The sequence below is a fragment of the Salmo salar genome, chromosome ssa07 (genome assembly GCF_905237065.1).
Source record: "Salmo salar chromosome ssa07, Ssal_v3.1, whole genome shotgun sequence".
Taxonomy (NCBI): Eukaryota; Metazoa; Chordata; class Actinopteri; order Salmoniformes; family Salmonidae; genus Salmo; species Salmo salar.
The window spans coordinates 26285706-26309942 of record NC_059448.1 but is presented as its reverse complement, the minus strand read 5'-3'; the positions used below and the strand labels follow the sequence as shown (position 1 = coordinate 26309942).

The 24237-nt window shown below is 43.7% G+C and overlaps 2 protein-coding genes across 3 annotated transcripts in view; both read left to right on the top strand.

The window, feature by feature from the left end:
* Positions 1-248: 248 nt before the first annotated feature.
* On the top strand, positions 249-22771 carry LOC106608996 (kinesin light chain 2). 2 transcript variants are annotated; one of them, XM_014207315.2, is made up of 15 exons: positions 249-735; positions 6858-7106; positions 7833-7955; positions 8273-8456; positions 8841-9057; positions 9275-9464; positions 9588-9761; positions 10024-10123; positions 12778-12827; positions 14212-14279; positions 17093-17201; positions 17738-17884; positions 18239-18363; positions 18555-18612; positions 18850-22771. In XM_014207315.2, the coding sequence occupies exons 2-15, from the start codon at positions 6885-6887 to the stop codon at positions 18931-18933; spliced, it is 1851 nt and encodes a 616-aa protein (XP_014062790.1). In that variant the 5' UTR covers positions 249-735; positions 6858-6884; the 3' UTR covers positions 18934-22771. The 2 variants fall into 2 exon arrangements, with proteins under 2 accessions (XP_014062790.1, XP_014062791.1); XM_014207316.2 differs by lacking the exon at positions 249-735 and adding an exon at positions 779-1053.
* The window catches only part of LOC106608995 (serine/threonine-protein kinase D3), a 14962-nt gene continuing 13418 nt past the window's right edge, over positions 22694-24237 (top strand). The window contains exons 1-3 of the mRNA XM_014207314.2: positions 22694-22946; positions 23028-23209; positions 23540-23751. Coding sequence (XP_014062789.1) covers positions 23152-23209; positions 23540-23751 — 270 coding nt within the window. The 5' untranslated portion in view covers positions 22694-22946; positions 23028-23151. The remainder of the gene's footprint in view (positions 22947-23027; positions 23210-23539; positions 23752-24237) is intronic.

Sequence of the window (24237 nt, the reverse complement as noted above, 5' to 3'; positions counted from 1 at the left end):
TGTGTGTGTGTGTGTGTGTGTGGGTGCTCTTTCAGTTATTATTTTGAATGGAATCTAGGAATTAATGTAGCCTATTAAAGTTAAAATTAAGTTTTATTTAGGCTTCTCTAGACTGGTTATAATACATAGGTCTACATTAGAATGACAAAAAAAATAAACTTATTGTAAATGCTATGGTGATTAGCCACAGGAAATATCCATAATCCTACGATGTTAATTGTGCATCATCCTTTATTTTGATCTCTCCTACGTAACAGGGGTAGCGGTGAAGTCGTACCGCCCGGACTGCTGTGGATTTGAGGATTGTGGGAGAATTCGAACAGCAGCCATTTTCGGGTCGCGACTGTCATTCTTCGAACACGCTTCTCAGACTGAGAACGCAACGGTCCCCGCACTCTGTCCAAAACAACTTCCGAGGAAGGATCGGACGATGTCGACTCACTTTGCAAACAGCGTTCCTGTATTTTGATCCCAACTCCCGTTGAAACCAACCGTCCGCAAGACAAGAGAACATTTGACTTGGCTAATTCGTGCCAGGAACGAATTCATTAGCTAATCAGCAATGCTAACATAATTGGTAACAATGTATTGCTTGGAATTCGCAAGCTTTTAGACGGCAGCGACAATCGGATTTAAGCTAAGTGCGGTTTCGTGGGCTATTTTTATAGCTAGTTCAGAAGGCTGAATAACGTGTCATCCGGATCTTACCCGTGGGGCAACAGCAGGGGAGAGAAGGTAAATAACGTTGTTTATCGTGATGTACAGGCAATTATTTTCCTCACACCGACATTATCAATTTTTCAGTTTATGGTTTTAGAGATTCATGGTGATATAGCCCACCGTAGGCATAGTTAAGTATTTTTTGTTGTTGTATACGTGTAGGGTTATATTATCCCCAGCCTTGATGTTATCGTTGATGTGTACGAGCGTAGCTAGTCCATTGACAAGTGATGGAAGCAGAGCATCACAACGGCAGGTCGTGCCTTGTTTGAACTCGAGGTAGCCAGGAGCAGCGCACTTGTCTTGGGGGGAAATAGAACCGTTTCGACGAAGGTAACGTATAGCCGACACGAGGTCTTTTGAGTGTATTTTTACGTGTATGAGTTATATTGGAATATATTTTTGAGTCCAACAAACAGAGAGAAACTAGTAAATCATAGGCTACGCCGACGTGTCAATGCCTCTCCCCATGCTAGGCTCGTGAAATGTATCTCTACCAATGTTGCCAATCGAGCTCGTCTTGGTTCTTTACATTGTTTTGATGAGCCATCGCTTGTGGTAAGTGCGGAGGAAATTGTTATTCTTAGTCATCATGAAACAGTATAGAGACACTTACACCTCACTACCGCATCCGTGCAGAAAGACCTTGCAGCAGCATATTTCTGGCTGGGCCTCGCTCAAACCTGCCAATGTTTACAATAATGTTGGAGTGCTTTGTAGGACATGATCCTACGTGTGAGTGTGACAGTTATACATACTATAGTATATACGATATATCTTATAAGACAATAAGTCTCTCAGACTAAATGTATTTTATTTATGTGTAACGCTCTCTATCCGTCACCTTCATTGATTCTCCCCGATGTCTTGTCATCCTGGAGTGTGTCCGCCCATATTTTACTACTTAACACTAATTGGCGGTTTAATGGATCGATGATAACACTTGCACATTGCCAAACGTCCCGTGCAGCTTGAGAGATTTGTTAGCTGTGCCAAAAGGATGAGAGATAACGGGATCGCTCATATTGGTGCATTGCGGTCAATGGATGGGGTGGGGGCCTCCTGACGGCGGCGAGAACAGAACAGGTGCTCGTCCAAAGCGGAGCAGCGCATTTCTGATCACTCCACCTGCAACGATCAGTTTGTTTACATTTTAATAATTAAATTATTCTATTTAGTCAGTTCTGTTCTCTCGGGAGATAGTTTGAGTGGCACTGCCTTAATCAGTTTTTCTATGTATAGAATAGGTTTGTTCCGTACTTCATTTTTCCAATTGGAGTAGAGGCATAGGGTCCAGAGAAATGAACTGTACCTTGGTTAGTTTTTGGTAACAGACTGAGCAGTTGTGTGAACAAAATATCTTGATTGGGCATCATTTATTTGGAGGGATTTTCTTCCTTTTATGCTCAGCCTTGCATATATGTCGTACTTGTAATAATCTCATCGGACATGAATTCTAGCTCTGTCTTGTCGTTTTCATCTCTATATACTGTATACAGTGCCTTCGGAAAGTATTCAGACCCCTTGACTTTTTCCACATTTTGTTAAGTTACAGCTTTATTTTGAAATTGATTAAATCTCCCCCACAATCAATCTACAGACAATACCCCATAATGACAAAGCAAAAACAGATGTTTAGAATTCAGACCCTTCACTCAGTACTTTGTTGAAGCACCTTTGGCAGGGATTACAGCCTCGAGTCTTCTTGGGTATGACGCTAGAAGCTATGCACACCTATATTTGGGGAGTTTCTCCCATTCTTTTCTGCAAATCCTCTCAAGCTCTGTCAGGTTGGATGGGGAGCGTTGCTACACAGCTATGTTCAGGTCTCTCCAGAGATGTTCGATCAGGTTCATGTCCATGCTCTGGCTGGACATTCAGAGACTTGTTCCAAAGCCACTCCTGTTTTGTCTTGGCTGTGCGCTTAGGGTCGTTGTCCTGTTGGAAGGTGAATCTTCGCCCCACTGTCAGGTCCTGAGCTCTCTGGAGCTGGATTTCATGAAGGACATCTCTGTACTTTGCTCCGTTCATCTTTGCCTCGATCCTGACTAGTCTACCAGTCCCTGACGCTGAAAAACATTGCCACAGCATGATGCTGCCGCAACCATGGTTCAACGTAGGGATGGTGCCAGGTTTCCTCCAGACTTTTAGGTGCCTCCTTATTTTTTTTATTTTTATTCCTCATTTTTAGGTGCCTTTTGGCGAACTCCAAGCGGGCTGTCATGTTCCTTTTACTGTGGAGTGGCTTCCGTCTGGCCACTCTACCTTAAAGGCCTGATTGGCGGAGTGCTGCAGAGATAGTTGTCCTTTTGGAAGGTTCTCCCATCTCCACAGAGGAACTCTGATCGTCACTCAAGAGCTCTGTCAGAGTGACCATCAGGTCCTTGGTTACCTCCCTGACCAAGGCCCTTCTCCTCCGATTGCTTAGTTTGGCCGGGCGGCCAGCTCTAGGAAGAGTCTTGGTGGTTCCAAACTTCTTCCGTTTAAGAATGACGGAGGACCTTCAATGCTTTTTTGGTACTCTTCCCCAGATCTTGCCTTGACACAATCCTGTCTCAGAGCTATACGGACAATTCCTTCGACCTCATGGCTTGGTTTTTGCTCTGACATGCACTGTCAACTGTGGGACCTTATATAGACAGGTGTGTGCCTTTCCAAATCATGTCCAATCAATTGAATTTACCACATGTGAACTCCAATCAAGTTGTAGAAACATCTCAAGGATGATCAATGGAAACAGAATGCACCAGTCAAAAGTTTGGACAACTACTCGTTCAAGGCCTTCCCTGTTGCTCAGTTGGTAGAGCATGGTGTTTGTAACGCCAGCATGGTGTGTGCAATGCCAGGGTTGTGGGTTCGATTCCCACGGGTGGCCAGTACAAAAAAATGCATGAAATGAAATGTATGCATTCACTACTGTAAGTCGCTCTGGATAAGAGCGTCTGCTAAATGACTAAAATGTAAATGTATTTGTACTATTTTCTACATTGTAGAATAATAGAGAAGACATCAAAACTATGAAATAAATAACACATATTGAATTGTAGTAACCAAAAAAGTGTTAAACAAATCAAAATATATTTGAAATTCTTCAAAGTAGCCACCCTTTGCCTTGATGATAGCTTTGCACACTCTTGGCATTCTCTCAACCAGCTTCATGAGGTAGTCATCTGGAATGCATTTCAATTAACAGGTGTGCCTTGTTAAAAGTAAATTTGTGAAATTTCTTTCCTTAACCTCTCTGGGGTATGTTGGATGCTAGCGTCCCACTCGCCAACAGCCAGTGAAATAGCAGAGCGCCAAATTCAAAACAACAAAAATCTCATAATTCACATTTCTCACATACAAGTATTATGCACCATTTTAAAGATAAACTTCTCGTTAATCCAACCACAGTGTCCGATTTCAAAACGGCTTTACGGAGAAAGCATACCATTATGTTAGGACAGCACCTAGACAAGAAAAACCACACAGCCGTTTTCCAAGCAAGGAGAGGTGTCACAAAAACCAGAAATACAGCTAAAATGAATCACTAACCTTTGATCTTCATCAGATGGCACTCATAGGACTTCATGTTACACAATACATGTATGTTTTGCTCGATAAAGTTCATATTTATATCCAAAAACCCCATTTTACACTGGCGTGTAATGTTCAGAAATGTTTTGCCTCCAAAACTTCCAGTGAATGAGCACATCAATTTACATCAAAAATGTTGATAAAATATACAATTGTTATGCATAGAATTAAAGAAACTTCTCCTTAATGCAACCGCTGTGTCAGATTTCAAAAAAGCTTTATGGCGAAAGCACACCTTGCAATAATCTGAGTACAGCGCTCAGTCACCAAAACAAGCCATACAGATACCCGCCATGTTGTGGAGTCAACAGAAGTCAGAAATAGCATTATAAATATTCACTTACCTTTGATGTTCTTCATCAGAATGCACTCCCAGGAATCCCAGTTCCACAATAAATGTTTGTTTTGTTTCGATAAAGTCCATATTTATGTCCAAATACCTCCTTTTTGTTCGTGAGTTCAGTTCACTATTCCAAATGCTGAAGGCGCATGCACTAAGTCCAGACGAAAAGTAAAAAAAGTTGCATTACAGTTTGTAGATGCATGTCAAACGATGTATAGAATCAATCTTTAGGATGTTTTTATCATAAATCTTCAATAACATTCCAACCGGACAATTCCTTTGTCTTCAGAAATGAAAAGGAACTCAGCTCGCTCTCACGGCTGCGCGCATGACTGAGCTCATGCCATTCTGTCAGACACCTGATTCCAATAGCTCTAATTCTCTCCCCATTCACAGTAGAAGCCTGAAACAACCTTCTAAAGACTGTTGACATCTAGTGGAAGCCTTAGGAAGTGCAATATGACCCCACAGACACTCTATATTGGATAGGCAATCACTTGAAAAACTACAAACTTCAGATTTCCCACTTCCTGGTTGGATTTTTCTCAGGTTTTGCCTGCCATATGAGTTCTGTTATACTCACAGACATCATTCAAACAGTTTTAGAAACTTCAGAGTGTGTTCTATCCAAATCTACTAATAATATGCATATCCTAGCTTCTGGGCCTGAGTAGCAGGCAGTTTACTTACAACCGGATGTGAAAATACTGCCCCCTACCCCAAATAAGTTAATACGTTTGAGCCAATCCGTTGTGTTGTGACAAGGTAGGGTTGGTATTCAGAAGATAGTACTATTTGGTAAAAGACCAAGTCCATATTATTGCAAGAACAGCTCAAATAAGCAAAGAGAAACAACAGTCCATCATTACTTTAAGACATGAAGGTCAGTCAATCTGGAATATTTCAAGAACTTTGAAAGTAAAAACCAAGATCTATAATGAAACTGGCTATCATGAGGTATACCACGGCAAAGGAAGACCCAGAGTTACCTCTGCTGCAGAGGATAAGTTCATTAGAGTTACCAGCCTCAGAAATTGCAGCCCAAATAAATGGTTCAGAGTTCAAGTAACAGACACATCTCAACATCAATTGTTCAGAGGAGATTCCGTGAATCAGGCCTTCATGGTCGAATTCGTGAAGAAACCACTACTAAAGGACACCAATAAGAAGAGACTTGCTTGGGCCAAGCAACACGAGCAATGGACATTAGACCGGCGGAAATCTGTCCTTTGGTCTGATGAGTCCAAATGTAAGATTTTTGGTTCCAACCGCTGTGTCTTTGTGAGAAGCAGAGTAGGTGAGCGGATTATCTCTGCATGTGTGGTTCCCACCATGAAGCATGGAGGAGGAGGTGTGATGATGTGGGGGTGCTTTGTTGGTGACACTTTAGAATTCAAGGCACACTTAACCAGCATGGCTACCACAGCATTTTGCAGCAATACACCATCCCATCTGGTATGCGCTTAGTGGGACTCTCATTTGTTTTACAACAGGACAATGAACCAACACGCCTCCAGGCTGTGTAAGGGCTATTTGACCAAGAAGGAGAGTGTTGGAGTGCTACATCAGATGACCTGGCCTCCACAATCACCCAACGTCAACCCAATTGAGATGGTTTGGGATGAGTTGGACCGCAGAGTGAAGGAAAAGCAGCCAACAAGTGCTCAGAAAATGTGTGAACTCCTTCAAGACTGTTGGAAAAGCATTTCAGGTGAAGCTAGTTGAGAGAATGCCAAGGCAAAGGGTGGCTACTTTGAAGAATCTCAAATATACAATATATTTTGATTTGTTTAACACTTTTTGTTTACTGCATGATTCCATATGTGTTATTTCGTAGCTTTGATGTCTTCACTATTCTTTTAAAATGTAGAAAATAGTATAAATAAAGAAAAAAAAACGTTGAATGAGTAGGTGTGTCCAAACTTTGACTGGTACTGTATGTAAGTGGGGTATTTCTGTTTTTCTGTTTAATAAATTAGGAAACATTTCTAAACCTGTTTTCGCTTTGTCATTATGGGGTATTGTGTGTAAATTGCTACGGAAGTTTTTTGATGTAATACATTACAGCCTTATTCTAAAATGTAACAAAATGTGGAAAAAGTCAATGGGTCTGAATACATGGCTCTTCCTCAAACTAGCATCAATTCCAAGCTCTCTGTACAAGATTAGGAGTATGGTAACATGAGACCAGTCCTAACCCCTCTCCTTCCTACAGTGTGTGTGAACCTGGGTTATCTCCACTATGGTGTACCCACGCAGCGAGGAGGCCCTGGAGCGCCTGACCCAGGATGAGATAGTGCTCAACACCAAGGCTGTGATGCAGGGCCTGGAGACCCTCCGCGGGGAGCATGCCCAGCTACTCACCTCCCTGCTGGACTGCACACAGCCACCTGCCGCCCAGGAGAAGTCAGGCCTGCTGCGTAAGAGCCTTGAGGCCATCGAACTGGGCCTGGGAGAGGCACAGGTAGGAACGAGATGAGGGATGTGAAGAGGGTGAGGGCTAACGAGGCAGAAGAGAAATGGAAGAAGAGAGGGAGGGCACAGGGGAGTGAAAGAGGGAGGGGGTGAGCGGAAGAGCCTCAGTCTTGAGAGGTAAGGGATGATAATGAAATGATGGGAGAGTGGAGGTGAATGGAGAGGGGGAGGATGCTGATGCTTGATGTGGGTTATTGCTAGTTCATACGCTGTGACTAAGACTGAAGGAGAGGATGAATTTAGATTCATGCCTCATAGAGCGTGAGGAGGGTGATTCATCAAGAGGATATGAGACTTGTTCCTGGAGGAAGGTAGTGGTGGGAATCTGGGTTGGATACAGATGGTCTGATATAACACGAACGGCATGAAAGGATGTCCCTAAAGACAACTCCCCACCCTCTTTTGAATAGACCAGACTATAATAGAATGATATATTGTCCTCCATGAAGGAAATTCTTTGTACTGGTTTTGGAACAAGTTACAACAGTCACGCACACAGTACAAATCCCAGGTAAACATTCTAAAATGCTATTCACCTCTTCCTAGTCTGGTAGTCCACGCTAACCTACAATGTGGTCCCCAAGCTAGCCACTTCCCCTTTTTTAGTTTCATTCCTGCAGCGTTCCTTGTTTATTTGAACTCCCTCATCCCTCTCTTGCCGTATTGTCATTGAAAATAAGAGCTGGTTCTAACCACTTCCCCCCCCCCTGTCCAGGTGATCATTGCCCTGTCGGGCCACCTGAGTGCGGTGGAGTCTGAGAAGCAGAAGCTAAGAGCCCAGGTCAGACGACTGTGTCAGGAGAACCAGTGGTTACGAGACGAACTGGCAGGAACACAGGTAGACATACAACAGCCAAATCCACCTTACGTTGTATGTACAGCGCAGAACACGGCATCATTCACTCCAATATCAAAGTCTTTGTTTTTTTTAGACCTCAGTGGTTAAATGTTCTGGGGATGTTGGATGAGTCCATATCCCAACGTACACAACCGACTGTGTGGGGTGTGGACTCATCTCAACGTTACTTTTGAGGGCGGTCCACATTTGGCTAACATTTTAGCGATTTTGGAGTATACGATCACTTTTAATCCTTTCCAAAGCAAGACGTTTCCAAAGTGTCCCCTCCTTCCCACTTACCTCCGCCCCCCCTTCAGAGCAAGCTGCAGTGTAGTGAGCAGAGTGTTGCCCAGCTGGAGGAGGAGAAAAAACATCTGGAGTTCATGAACAAGATCAAGAAGTTTGACGACGACGTGTCTCCGTCTGAGGAGAAGGCTGCAGGCGAGACGTCCAAAGACAGCCTCGACGACCTGTTCCCCAACGACGACGACCAGGGACAAGGTAGGACGATCGATTGGCCGAGGAGAATCCCATTGAGGGGACAAGGTAGACGTGGCGTTAGATGGCAATGTTGAAGACGATGGGTGTTAGATATGGTTGGGGTTACAGGAGGGTTAGACTTACGATAGTTGATTTATTGATTTGTCCTTTTGGTTACTGACACTGCCACCTTTAAAAATGACGTGAAATAAATGACATATCTTCATCTCAGATATTCCTTTCTGAAATAAGCATTGTATCGTAACATGCTACAGTTGTACCTCAGCGCAAGCTAGCCATTCTATACCAAGAATGAAAGCCCTTTTTTGATTTGGAGCCCCTGTTCTGTCAGAACAAAGTATCAAGAGTGAATCACTTTTAACCCCCTCCACATCTCCCCTCCAGCCCAGCCCAGCGGAGAGGCGGCGGCCCAGCAGGGTGGCTATGAGATCCCGGCCCGCCTGAGGACCCTTCATAACCTGGTGATCCAGTACGCCTCCCAGGGGAGGTACGAGGTGGCCGTGCCCCTCTGCAAACAGGCCCTGGAGGACCTGGAGAAGACCTCCGGACACGACCACCCCGACGTGGCCACCATGCTCAACATCCTGGCCCTCGTCTACAGGTTAGAGGGGAAGGAAGGGAGAAATGGGAGTGAGGGAGATGGATGGAGTGCGGGACGGGTGGATATGCTCGTGGGAGATGGATGGGGTCAAGGGACGGCTGGATGTACTCATAGAAAAAGATGATTGGGTGCGGAGAGGATGTGTTGAATTGAGATGTACTGCTTAATTATGGTGCTTATGCAAATCCTCTTACCTGGAGTTATATTTGTGTTCCAGGGACCAGAACAAGTACAAAGAGGCAGCCCACCTGCTGAATGATGCCCTGGCCATCAGAGAGAAGACTCTGGGGAAGGACCACCCTGCGGTGGCTGCCACTCTCAACAACCTGGCCGTGCTCTACGGGAAGAGGGGCAAGTACAAGGAGGCTGAGCCCCTCTGTAAGAGAGCCCTGGAGATCAGAGAGAAGGTACACAAATTATTTTAATTGCATTTATGACTCAACATGTGTAGTCCCCAGAGAGAACTGTCATCTCCTTTCATTGTAGCTAAAGTAAGTCTTCATGTGTGTCTCTCTGCCTGTGGTGTTCAGGTCCTAGGGAAGTACCACCCTGACGTGGCCAAGCAGCTGAACAACCTGGCCCTGCTGTGTCAGAACCAGGGAAAGTACGAGGAGGTGGAGTATTACTACAGACGAGCCCTGGAGATCTACCAGTCCAAACTAGGAGCTGATGACCCCAATGTAGCCAAGACCAAGAACAACCTGGTGAGGGGGAAGCGGGAGGAAGAGAGAGGTGAAGCGGGAGGGAGAGAGAATATTCTGGAATACCTCAGATTATCATTTAGTTGAATTTCCAGTATAGGGCAGTACAAATTAATGCAGTCTAATCTTAAAGAATTAACATTTTTGGGAAACTTAAAACGTGATATTTTAAATCCACAGTTTTGTTATAGATGGTACATGCTTTTATGTGTTGATGTGAAATGTTTGTCATTCAACCTGTGTACGTTTCATCTTTTCTCTTTAGGCTACATGCTACCTCAAACAGGGGAAGTTCAAGGATGCTGAGTCTCTGTACAAAGAGATCCTGACCCGAGCACACGAGAAGGAGTTTGGCTCAGTCAACAGTGAGTCTCCTACAATCACATTGACGCACTAGGCCTGCGTCCCAAAATGTCACCTTATTCCCTATAGTGCACTTCTATTGACCAGAACCCTTTGGGAATAGGGTGCCATTTGGGACACTGCCTGGTTCTACATTTACCAACTCACTAGACCTACCGACTCTATGAAGTCTTCATTCTGGCCACGACTGCCCAGTAAACCCTGTGGTCATTGGCTGACCGTGCGCGGCCGTGTCCTGACCGGTCAGTTCAGGGGATCAGGGCTAATCTGTCGTGCGTGGAGCGGCTTAATTCACCACTGTGTCCAGATCACTGCCCTTAAGCCAATCAAACCCTTACATACTCAGAACAGCACAGTAGAGGAGGGCTTTGGCGTTGGTTAGCTAGCATGGCACAGACCAGCATAACCCACTTTGTAACCCCCCCCCTACACAAGTTAAGTGTTTGATTTTTATGGTTTAATTAGTGAAATGAGCACACACTGACGGGTAAATGCATGGAGAGGTTAAATCCTCTGAGTAATATGCCATAAATCAATCCGTTTTGATTTTAAATTCAAATCCCTTTTTCCAGTGAGGGGAACACCTACATTCTTACACATTTTGGTCCACACAACAAGATATATGAATTAGAGGTCGACCGATTAATCGGAATGGCCGATTAATTAGGGCCGATTTTCAAGTTTTCATAACAATCGGTAATCAGTATTTTTGGCCAACGATTTTTCTTTTTTGTATTTTATTTTATTACGTTATTTTTTTTTTTTTTCACCTTTATTTAACTAGGCAAGTCAGATTAAGAACACATTCTTATTTACAATGACGGCCTAGAAACGGGGGTTAACTGCCTTGTTCAGAGGGGATTCGTTTTTGCAACCTTCGGTTACCAGTCCAACGCTCTAACCACCTGCCTTACATTGCACTCCACAAGGATTAACAGGCTGACTACCTGTTACGCGAGGGCAGCAAGAAGCAAAGGTAAGTTGCTAGCTAGCATTAGACTTATAAAAAACTATCAATCTTAACATAATCACTAGTTAACTACACATGGTTGATGATATTACTAGTTTATCGAACGTGTCCTGCGTTGCATATGATCGATGCGGTGCCTGTTAATTTTCATTGAATCACAGCCTACTTCGACAAACGGGTGTTGATTTAACAATCGCATTTGCGAAAAAAGTACTGTCGTTGCACCAATGTACCTAACCATAAACATCAATGCCTAACAGGAATATTTAGACTTAGTCACCTGTTAGATAAAATACGGAACGGTTCCGTATGTCACTGAAAGAAAAAAACTTTTGTTTTCGAGATGATAGTTTCCAGATTCGACCATATTAATGACCCAAGGCTCGTATTTCTGTGTGTTTATTATAATTAAGTCTATGATTTGATAGAGCAGTCTGACTGAGCGGTGGTAGGCAGCAGCAGGCTCGTAAGCATTCATTCAAACAGCACTTTCGTGCGTTTTGCCAGCAGCTCTTCGCTGTGCTTCAAGCATTGCGCTGTTTATGACTTCAACCTGGGTGGGTATAATTTGTGGAACGTTCCAACAGGAATCTATTCCAAAAACTTCGTAAATAACAAGGTTTCCAAAAAACAACGCATACAAAGTTGTATAGCGGCAGAATAAGATACCGGGTAGGGAGTGGTCTATTTCATTGCGTTTTTCACTCATCACGTTTATTCCGAAAAATGTCTGTCCTCACATGTCTGTTTGCCTATGGACAAACATTAAGAATAAGCTACGTGGTGAGTTGATGCCTATTCGGCAGCTAGTTAGCTAGGTTTGTATGCGTTGCTACTTTGTATGCGTTGTTGGTTGGCAACCTTTTACTTTACGTTTTTTGGAGCAGATTCCTGTTGGAACGTTCCACAAATTATACCCACCCCTTCAAGCCTATCAACTCCCAAGATTAGGCTGGTGTAACCGATGTGAAATGGCTAGCTAGTTAGCCGGGTGCACGCTAATAGCGTTTCAAACGTCACTCGCTCTGAGACTTGGAGTAGTTTTTTCCCTTCCTCTACATGGGTAACGCTGCTTCGAGGGTGGCTGTTGTCGATGTGTTCCTGGTTTGAGCCCAGGTAGGAGCGAGGAGAGGGACGGAAGCTATACTGTTACACTGGCAATACTAAAGTGCCTATAAGAACATCCAATAGTCAAAGGTATATGAAATACAAATCGTATACAGAGAAATAGTCCTATAATTCCTATAATAATATAACTACAACCTAAAACTTCTTACCTGGGAATATTGAAGACTTATGTTAAAAGGAACCACTAGCTTTCATATGTTCCCATGTTCTGAGCAAGGCACTTAAACATTCGCTTTCTTACATGGCACATATTGCACTTTTACTTTCTTCTCCAACACTTTGTTTTGCATTATTTAAACCAAATTGAACATGTTTCATTATTTATTTGAGGCTAAATTGATTTTATTGATGTATTATATTAAGTTAAAATAAGTGTTCATTCAGTATTGTTGTAATTGTCATAACATTTCTTTGTAATAATAATCGGCCGATTTAATCGGTATCGGCTTTTTTGGTCCTCCAATAATCTGTATCGGCGTTGAAAAATCATAATCGGTCGACCTCTAATATGAATGTACAAATAAAACAGTGACACTGATATCTTCTGTTCTCTTTCAGATGACAACAAACCTATCTGGATGCATGCGGAGGAGAGAGAGGAGAGCAAGGTAGTTTCCAGTATGAACCTGTTGTATGGTGAACTGAACCACGGTCCTGTTACTTGATGACACTGTCCGGCTATTAACTCTGATGGATAGGTGGACCTAATAGGACTGAGAGGGAGAACGCTAATATGATAACGGAGGCTTTATAATAAGGTCGTAATTTGTCTCTGCTGCTGCTGCTAATAGTCCAGCGGCTAAGCCTAATGTTTTATGGCAACTGTGGACTTTGTGGTAAAGGCACCAAATTACCCAAACAGCTAGGATAAGTCCATAGTGTTTTTAGCTATAGTGCCGTCGCATTTTTTTTGTTGTTTTGTCGTCACAAAGGCATTTGGTTAAAAGGGGTTTACCTGTCTCCTTGCTGGACATAATGCATTACTATGGGGTTTTACCTAGAGAGATGTGTGCAGGTTTAGTGTCACATTTCTTAAAATTGACATAGTATGTTATATCATTGTGTCATTGTAAGCAGCAGACTTCAGGGAAAACGTAACTTAAAAAAAAAAATACCCGCATTCAACTTTTGTAATGCGTTAAGAGATGAAGCACGTTCTTCATTTCACCCTTCACATTTTTTTTACATTATGAAGCTTCTAGTTCCCCAGAACAGTTGAGCCAGTCATGTGTGGAGTGGAACACTATTTGGCTGGCAGCTATTTGCCTGGCAGCCGCAAGTAAATCATTTTTTCCCAAAAACTATGCATAGGCCATCATATTTCTGATGTTATCGTAGAAATAATGTAGCCAGCTACATGTGCTAAGGTTTTGGCCCCACGGAGCTGGTGGCCATATTGGAAATATAAAAGATCTGCAATGGCAGAAAAAGTCCACAATTTTTTCCCTTAGTCGCTGGACTATAACTGCCTGCCACTGTGTCTCTCTCTCTCTCTCTCTCTCTCTCTCTCTCTCTCTCTCTCTCTCTCTCTCTCTGTCGCTCTCTCTCTCTGTCGCTCTCTCTCTCTCTGTCGCTCTCTCTCTCTCTGTCGCTCTCTCTCTCTTGTCGCTCTCTCTCTCTGTCGCTCTCTCTCTCTCTGTCGCTCTCTCTCTCTCTGTCGCTCTCTCTCTCTCTGTCGCTCTCTCTCTCTCTGTCGCTCTCTCTCTCTCTCTGTCGCTCTCTCTGTCGCTCTCTCGCTCTCTCTCTGTCGCTCTCTCGCTCTCTCTCTGTCGCTCTCTCTCTCTGTCGCTCTCTCTCTCTGTCGCTCTCTCTCTCTGTCGATCTCTCTCTCTCCTGTCGCTCTCTCTGTCGCTCTCTCTCTCTCTGTCGCTCTCTCTCTCTCTCTGTCGCTCTCTCTGTCGCTCTCTCTCTCTGTCGCTCTCTCTCTCTGTCGCTCTCTCTCTCTGTCGCTCTCTCTCTCTGTCGCTCTCTCTCTCTCTGTCGCTTGCTCAGGCGAAGAGAAAGGATGCTGTGCCCTATGGAGAATATGGGAGCTGGTACAAGGCCTGCAAAGTTGACAGGTGAGTTAGTATTCCAAATTCATTTTAATGTGAGAAATACACAACTCAGTATTCTAACTTATATCAATGTTGTGCTTTAATGATGTATGGAAGTCCAGAAAGGACATATGAATAAAATAAAATAAATCCCTCTTATGTCTCGATCACAACTTATCTCATGATCACTACATAATAAAAGTAGCTTTTTCGAGATCACGAGATAATCAAAAGTACCGTGCTTCATTCATTCATTTGTTCACATGCACAATAACCACCTCATCAAGGAGCCCAGTGGCTGCATTGATCACAATGCACTCGTGGGGGGATTTAAGCCCTGAACAATGCCTGACAGGCAGCCTATTCTTCCAGGCAGCGTGCCGCCCCCAAGACCACAGCCAATCTCATGCAAGGAGCAACGCAGCTAACTTGGCTAGTCTTGTTAGCTTGCTTAACTCATATGTGTATAATTATAAGGGACATATTTACAATGGGTGAGCTCCATTCCTGACAGGCTGATCAGATTCAATTTCTGCTTTAGAGACTGATAAGACAGGATGCTGCCTTTTTTATTCTGTTTTTTAGGTAAGGCTCCTTGTACACAGCCAACAAGGCAGCATCCTGAGACGGCTATTGAATCTGATCAGCCTGCCAGGAATAGAGCACACCCACTCTTGATCATATACGTATTGCACTGACTGTTAACCTGTTAGGGCTAGGGGGCAGTATTGACACGGCTGGATAAAAAACATACCCGATTTAATCTGGTTACCACTCCTACCCAGTAACTAGAATATGCATATACTTATTACATATGGATAGAAAACACCCTAAAGTTTCTAAAACTGTTTGAATGGTGTCTGTGAGTATAACAGAACTCAAATGGCAGGTCAAAACCTGAGAGATTCCTTTACAGGAAGTGGCCTGTCTGACCATTTCTTGAACTTCTTTTCCATCTCTATCTTTTACTAAGGATCTCTGCTCTAACGTGACACTTCCCACGTCTTCCATAGGCTCTCAGAGCCCGGGAAAAAAACAGAATGTCGTCATTCCAGCCCCAGGCTGAAACACATTATCGCCTTTCTCAAGTGGCCGATCAAGGAACTCTGGGCTTATGCGCGTGACCTGACCGCCCCCGCCTTTGTGATTTTTTTTCCCTGTTTGCCGAAAAGGAGATTCCCTGTCGGAATATTATCGCTTTTCTACGAGAAAAATGGCATAAAAATTGATTTTAAACAGTGGTTGACATGCTTCGAAGTACGGTAATGGAATATTTAGAATTTTACTGTCACGAATTGCGCCATGCGCGCGACACTTCTTTACCATTTCGGATAGTGTCTGGAACGCACAAACAAAACGCCGCTATTTATATATAACGATGGATTATTTTGGACCAAACCAACATTTGTTATTGAAGTAGCAGTCCTGGGTGTGCATTCTGACGAAGACAACAAAAGGTAATCAAACTTTTATAATAGTAAATATGATTATGGTGACTGCTAAACTTGCCGAGTGTCTAAATAGCGAGCCCGTGATGCCTGGGCTATGTACTTAGAATATTGCAAAATGTGCTTTCACCAAAAAGCTATTTTAAAATCGGACATATCGAGTGCATAGAGGAGGTCTGTATCTATAATTCTTAAAATAATTGTTATGCTTTTTGTGAACGTTTATCGTGAGTAATTTAGTAAAATGTTAGCGAATTCCCCGGAAGTTTGCGTCACATGCTAATGTAAAAAGCTGGTTTTTGATATAAATATGAACTTGATTGAACAAAACATGCATGTATTGTATAACATAATGTCCTAGGGTTGTCATCTGATGAAGATCATCAAAGGTGAGTGCTGCATTTAGCTGTCTTCTGGGTTTTGGTGACATTATATGCTGGCTTGAAAAATGGGTGTCTGATTATTTCTGGCTTGGTACTCTGCTGACATAATCTAATGTTTTGCTTTCGTTGTAAAGCCTTTTTGAAATCGGACAGTGTGGTTAGATTAACGAGAGTCTTGTCTTTAAATAGCTGTAAAATAGTCATATGTTTGAGAAATTGAAGTAATAGGATTTTTAAGGTTTTGAAAATCGCGCCACAGGCTGCAAGTGGCTGTTACGTAGGTGGGACGAATTCGTCCCGCCTAGCCCAGAGAGGTTAATATGCCTGTCAGAAATGGGGCCCACCCACCCAATCTGTAAATGTAAATATTATCCAGAAAACATGAAGTGTCCATTACAATTATACACGTCAGTTATGCAAGCTAACAACCAGCATAGATAACAAGCTAGCTATCTAGCTAACAAGACTAACTAGCTAGCTCGATCACTCACTCGCAAGACTAGCCAAGTTAGCTGCGTTGTTGCTTGCATGCGATTGGCTGTGGGCTTGGGGGGTGGCACAGCCTGGGAGACAAAGCTGCCTGTCAGGCATCGTTCAGGGCTTAAATGCCCGACGAGGGCTTAGCTCCCCCACAAGCTTTTAGCTCAAGGTAAGAGACATTTAGCTTCCTAACATTCTTAGAAACTGATAATGAGCCCCTAACACAAATGAAAGCTTGATGTTAGCATGAAATGTACCATCCCTTGTAGCAATCAATAAAATGTATGTGCTGATCCACCATGGGCTGTGCTGTCTCAGCCCATACTGTCAATCTGTCATCAATACAACAACTCCTATTTAGAGTTTCTTTCGGGATCTCGACGTAACAAATGTTGTAATGTCGTGATCATGAGATAAATACGTTGTGATCTCGACATAACGAGGGAATATCTTTCTTATTCATACAGTATGTCCTCTCTGGACTTCCGTAATGACATGATATTGGCATGTACTTAATTCCTGTTAGCCCCACGGTCAATACCACCCTGAAGAGTTTGGGGGCGCTGTACCGCAGACAGGGTAAACTAGAGGCAGCTGAGACACTGGAGGAGTGTGCTACCAAGACACGCAAGCAGGTACTGCACTATCACTGACGCAAGCAGGTACTGCACTATCACTGACGCAAGCAGGTACTGCACTATCACTGACGCAAGCAGGTACTGCACTATCACTGACGCAAGCAGGTACTGCACTATCACTGACGCAAGCAGGTACTGCACTATCACTGACGCAAGCAGGTACTGCACTATCACTGACGCAAGCAGGTACTGCACTATCACTGACGCAAGCAGGTACTGCACTATCACTGACGCAAGCAGGTACTGCACTATCACTGACGCAAGCAGGTACTGCACTATCACTGACGCAAGCAGGTACTGCACTATCACTGACGCAAGCAGGTATTGCACAATCAGTCAAAAAGCAATTACTACACAATCAGTCAAAAAGCAGGTACAAGCACTCAGATACACTGGCAGTGCAATTACCCACGGTTGCGGTCTAGAGCCTTAAAGCTCTAAATGCACTCTGTTTTAACCCAGCGGACATTTAGAATGAATCATCTGTCTCTCACTCTATCCCTCCCCTCTTTCGTCCCCTCCTCCTCTCGCAGGGTATAGATGCCATTAACCAGAGTAAGGTGGTGGAGCTCCTGAAGGATGGGGCCCCTGGAGGGGGGGAGCGACGTCAAAACCGGGAAGGTTTTAGTGGTCCCCAGCGGGGGGACTGTGAGGGAGATGATGGAGCAGAGTGGAACGGGGTACGAAACCTCTGTCTTTGGGGGGGGGGGGCTTTTATGGGAGTGCACATGCATTAAAATGTATGATGAAAAGGCATACAGTCATGTCATTTACTCCCAAAGTATCAAGAATTAGCAAATTATATCAATTATAAAACAGTACAAACAAGCTGACATCGTTACTAAATATGGATGCATTCAGCAAAACATCACACAAAAAAATGCAAATAGCTAAAATAAAAAAATCTGGTGTGATTTTTGTCCAATACATTGATAGAAGACACGATAAAAGGTTTTGAAAAATATTCATATACCTCAAATGATTCATGTTTTGAGGCCCATCCTTGACGGGGTGTGTTTGTCTTGTTTTCTCAGGAGGGTAATGGTTCATTGCGTCGGAGCGGCTCCTTCGGGAAGATCCGCGACGCCCTGCGCAGGAGCAGTGAGATGCTGGTGAAGAAACTACAGGGCAGTGGCCCCCAGGAGCCCTGCAACCCAGGGTGAGAGAACGACTGTGTCCCTAGCCCATCACTGCTCATACCGTGCATGAATTAGTGTTTCCCTCAGGGTTTTTTCTTTGGTGGGGAGCCGACAATGCACCGTAGTTCGTAAAACTGATAATAACAATAAAGCAAAATCCAAGCAATGACATTTTAATTGAAGCCTAAAATATTGTCTGTGTGATCCTTAGGATGACAAGAGCGAGCTCTCTCAACTTCCTCAACAAGAGTGCAGAAGACCCCTCACAGGTACCAGCAGCACAAAGTTAACCCTCCTCACTATCACATATAGTTATTAATTCATCTGTTAGTTATGAGCCCAAGGACTGCTGACACAGGCAGAGCACAAACAAGTCCTGAGTTATACATTGAGATGAAAGGATTAGACTTGAGACTGTTTCAGATTTAGTCTACATGATTCTAGTGTCTTTTTTTTCTTCGTTATCACTCTTGGAATATCCCTCCTAACTCCCTCCCTTTCTCCAGGATGCCAATACGGGCCTTTCGGAATGCAGAGGACTGAGCGCCAGCAATGTGGACTTGTCAAGACGCAGCTCCCTGATTGGTTAAACAGACAGGAGGAGAAAGGGCCAATGAGAAGAAACTGTTGGCTTTCCGATGTGATCGAAACACACTTCAGGTCCAACACTCGCATTCAAGACATTTTCTGAAGAAAAAGTATTGAGAAAAACACGACTTGACATGGCTTTTTGTGACATCTCTGTGTCGATCTGCTTCACTGTATACTTCGCTGGCATCAAACGGTACAGAAGAATAATATTTAACACGGCATGCTGCATACTAGAACATGGAATGTCTGCACTAATTATGGTGACTGAGGCATAGCATCGTAACATAATAGCGAGTCATTATTATTGCAACATGACAAATGTCTATCCTAACTGCCTGGTACTTCTGGTGCGGACACTCGACCTTAGAAATCAGAATAGAACTAGTTTACCTGTCTACGAGAAGCATCACCCTCATTGATTACTAGTGGCATGAATACTGCAAACACTAACAACCTGTTCAATAGATATCACAGTGCTAGAGCGATATAAATCATATGTTTTTAAGACAAGTTGCAAGATGTATGAACTACAGCTGTTAGAAGATTCAGCAAGGACAAAGACTGTACACAATATTTTTGGGATGATGAAAATAATCAGAGTAAGTCTGTATTTAAACATCAAATGGGAGAAAAACAGCACTGACCAGTTCAAGCTCACTATTTGGCCTTCTGAATTTTTGTTATGTATATACTGGTTTAAGTTATTTAATATTTCTTTCTTTGTATATAGCACAGACAGTTTTTGTTTACACTGGTTAGAGCATTGGAGGATCTTTGTTGGGGAGACATATGCTGGAAAAATGTCAGACAAGTGAAGAGAAACGGAGAAAATACTCTCACCGAACAGTTTTAGATTACCCCTCTAGTACCGGGTCGGACACCCCCGTTGCATCCAGAACAGCCTGAATTCTTCGGGGCATTTCACAAGGTGCCGGAAACGTTCCACAGGGATGTTGGTCCGTGCTGACGCGATGGCATCACGCAGTTGCTGCAGATTGGACGGCGGTACATTCATGCTGTGAACGGCCCATTCCATCTCATCCCAAAGATGCTCTATTGCAGAGGTAGGCAACCCTGTTCCTGGAGTGCTGCAGGGTTTTTAACCTACTAGGCACCACATCTGACCAACTGAGCTAATTGATCAGTTCAGTAATTGCCCATATTCAACAGACCTGGACTTCCAGGTCAGTTAACTCAACATGGGCCAAGGTTGCCTACCTCTGCTGTATTTGTTGAGGTCTGGGGACTGCGCAGGCCATTTAAGTAAACTGAACTTGCTGTCATGTTCCAGGCAATGTTTTTCCACTCTTCAATTGTCTAGTGTTGGTGATCACGGGCCCACTGGAGCCGCTTCTTCTTGTCTTCAGCTGATAGGAGTGGAACCCTGTGTGGTCATCTGCTGCAATAGCCCATCCGTGACAAGGAGTAACAGGTTGTGCATTCCCGAGATGCTGTTCTGCCCACCAGTGTTGTACAGCGTTGTTATTTGTCTGTTTGTGGCCCGCCTGTTAGCTTGCACGATTCTTGCCATTCTTCTGTCTCGTCAACGAGCTGTTTTCGCCCACAGGACTGCCGCTGACTGACGATCATTCCACACTCAGTCGCTTAGGTCACTCGTTTTGCCCATTCTATCATTCATTCGAACAGTAACTGAATGCCTCGATGCCTGTCTGCCTGCTTTATATAGCAAGCCACGGCCACGTGACTCACTGTCTGTAGGAGCGATTCATTTTCGTGAACATGGTGGTGTACCTAATAAACTGCCGGTTGAATGTAGAACAGTGAAAAGACAAATGGGGGAATATAGACTAGTAAAGAGGACATCAACCAGGGGGGAATATAACTTCTAGTCAAATGTATTACTTAGTCTCATTTGACATCAAGTGAAAATTTGACTTCAGCCAAAGGTAGGATTTCCCCCGAAATCTATAGCCTGATCTGTCCAGATTTGTTTGCGCTCTAGCCAACTACGCTATCGTTTGTTGCCTTGCCAGACAATTCTGAACTTGATAAATAAGGCTGTTTACATAGGCAGCCCGTTTCTGATATATATCTTTCCACTAATTGGTCTTTTGACCAATCACATCAGCTCTTTTCACATCAGCTCTTTTTCAGAGCTGATCTGATTGGTCAAAAGAACAATTAGTGAAAAAAATGTATAAATAGAGCTGCCTGTGAACGCAGCTCAATTGGCGGAAGGACAAACAGGTGGCGGAATCACAAACCGATTTTGAGACCAGGTTCATATTCATTAGGCACTAAACTGAAGAAAATGGACTGAAACATAGGACAACCTGGACTTTTCCCAATAAGAAATGCTCGTTTTCTGTTACTCTAAAAAGTTTTGCTACGATGTGCACTAATGAATATGAGGCTAACTTAGTTCTGCTCAGTCCTGGGGGAAATACTGGAAATGCTGACATTGGACAAACAGTGCATGTCAGTCAGTGTAGGCACGGCCCGGTACAATCTCCAGACACACTATAAATGGATTGCATGGACACAGCCACCAAAGCACAACATTACTCCAATCAAATTACATTTCCACGTAGTTGTACTGCTCTCTGATTTAGTTTCGCAAGGTACAGTATCTGTTTCTTTAAGAGGTTAGCGTTGGGCGAATGGTATGTAACTATCAATTCTTCTAGTTCTTGTAACTTCTCTTTCCTTGGTTGGCGTTTACTGAATATGTGAGCATGATCTGTCCATCTCTTTTTATATAAAACAATGATTCCTTATCACTACTGTTGATTGGAATGATTCAGATCGGTTTACAGAAAATGGCTCTAGGATGATCTAACCAATGACAGTCCTCTCACCAAACGTCGTCGTCATTAGGTCTATTCTTGTCTGTGATTGGCTCCAACCTCAAGTGACGATGTGCAGGTTATTGTTGTTGAACACTGAATGGTTGATTTAAATGTTGGGTTTTACTTTTATCATGGGAGATGGGAGGGAGGAACAGGTAGGGGGGGGTGAGAGTGCACTGTGTTGTGTTGGCTCTTTAATTGTTTTGTTTGTAAGACCGATACCAAGAGACTTGGCCACAGAATGTATATTACTGTACGTCTTTGAGAAGGAGAGTGGTCTTAACGATTTGCATCTTCTGATTGTGTTGCTAGTGCTTTGTCATGTGGTGGATGGGACGGGATATAGATTTTTACATGGAGGGGAGAAATGATGGAACAAAGGCTAAAGTGTGTGACACTTTAGCCAGACTAGCAGGGCCGAGGAGGAAAAGACGACTGATGAAGAATGGAAAAAGAGATGTGAAGCGCTGTTAGGTGACAAGTGAGCATCAGTGACTGAAACGAAATGGCACGTTGGAGAGAAGTATTGGGGGGGAAGGGCTTTGCATCATTGCAGCAAATAATGTACAGAATTGCCAATGTATGACCTCTGTCACACATACTCAAATTTACTCTCAACGCGTACAAGCGCATTATCTCAAACACACACACACACATCCATCCCCATGCTGTCTAAATATGTAGAAGTTAGTGGACTGTAGTTTGTAGATCTCTAAAGAGGCTGTATTTATACACCGAGGAATGTTTAAAAGAAAAACTCATACCTAAACGCAGTGCTTCTCTTCCAAATAGAGATAGATAGATAGATAGATAGATAGATAGATAGATATACCACATGTAGAAGTAAACACCCCTCACCCCTGGTGTTACTATGGGATCTGCAGAATGTAGCCAGGGGGGGAGGAGGAGGAGGAGGAGTTTGTGATGCACTTTACTTCAGTATAGTGGATCTCATTGTTAAGGGGCCAACAACCTTGTATATTTTATTAAAGGTTCAATAAAGGAAAAACTCCACTTTTCAAACTGATCCTGATCTGTTTGTGTGACGTCATTCTTTTGACACAATGAAACAGCTTGATTGAAATTAGTTTGAAATACACACCTTGCCTGCTGGAACATAAGAGATCAAGTTGTACACGACATGAACCAACAAACCAGTGTGACATTTATTGGACAAATGATAACGGTGGACCAGGCTTCTGGTAAGTATCAAGTTGACGTGTGTGTGTGTTCACATTCTGGGCTGAGGGTGTTACTAAGTCGCTTCCTGTCACTGTTATAAGCCTACAGCCTCACATGAGGAAATCAAATCCACCAGTGTGCTTCTGAAGAAAAGGTTGAGAACAGTAGCCACTGTTCATTTGTCAAGGAGTCTTTTGAACGAGGACAGGAGATCGGGCTGCTAAGATGGAGCTTTCCGAGCCTGGAAGGTGTAAACTAGACTGTATGGACTCTGAAATATCAAGTAAGGGGGTTTCCCTCACCAAAAGTACTTTGCTGTGTCTCAGTAGCCATGTTTGTCTGATTGAACTTTGTACAGAAAATCTAGTATGTCAATATGCTCTGTTATTTTGTTCACTTATTGACAAGCTCCGTGCCTGTGATGTACATTCAGTTGCTGTGTATGTAGGAAATGTGCTATTTGAATAAATGTTATTTTTAGTGTACCTATGCATCCATGATCCATCAGTACTTCTGTTCCTGATAAATATATTTTAATTCTCTCCTATAAGTGCACCGTCTTATTTCTGTCATAGCGCTAGAGAGGTATCTTTATCTCTATCTGCACCTATAGGTTCTCTCTCCAGGATGTCATTGACCCGGTCTAGCCCGGGTACCCCTGATCGACCTTCCCACCCCGCAGCCCCCGGGCCCCTCCAGGCACCTCTCGGCCCTGCCTTGGTCCAGTTCCAGCTAGGCCTCTTCAGGGAGGTGGTATGGGTGCCTAGAGGGCAGCTCAGCTTTCGCCACGCCAAGAGACTGGCGGCAGAGATCATAGAACGCAAGGTTAACATCCACAGCCAGCCCCCCCCCCCCCAGTCTAGAATGGTTTAGCCAATTTCTTTAACTATTGGTGTGATGCAACACAGTAGCTAAAATGTCTTTCTCTGCCTCTCTCTTTCTCCCTCTCTTTCTCTCTCTCTGTGTGTGTGTGTGTGTGTGTGTGTGTGTGTGTGTGTGTGTGTGTGTGTGTGTGTGTGTCTCTTTGTATGTCTGTCTCTACCACACCTCAGTGAGAGATAGCCCTGTTACTATGTCAGCCAGAGGGGCTGCTGTGTGGTTTAGCTGTGTCTGCAGCTTACTTTCCAACCACAGACTCTCCTCCTGCATCTCTCACACACGCACACGCACGCGCACACACACACACACACACACACACACACACACACACACACACACACACACACACCTATGGTTAGGTTTAAGGTTAGGGTAAGGGTACAGATTAGGGTTAGGGGTTAGGGAAAATAGGATTTTGAATGGGACTGAATT

Excerpts from the sequence above, each read along its gene's own strand:
- LOC106608996 (XM_014207315.2), top strand. The coding sequence starts at position 6,885 with ATGGTGTACCCACGCAGCGAGGAGGCCCTGGAGCGCCTGACCCAGGAT. Across the intron at positions 9,762-10,023 it reads CCAAGACCAAGAACAACCTG|GCTACATGCTACCTCAAACA; the intron begins GTGAGGGGGAAG and ends TTTTCTCTTTAG. Across the intron at positions 17,885-18,238 it reads ATGGAGCAGAGTGGAACGGG|GAGGGTAATGGTTCATTGCG; the intron begins GTACGAAACCTC and ends TTGTTTTCTCAG.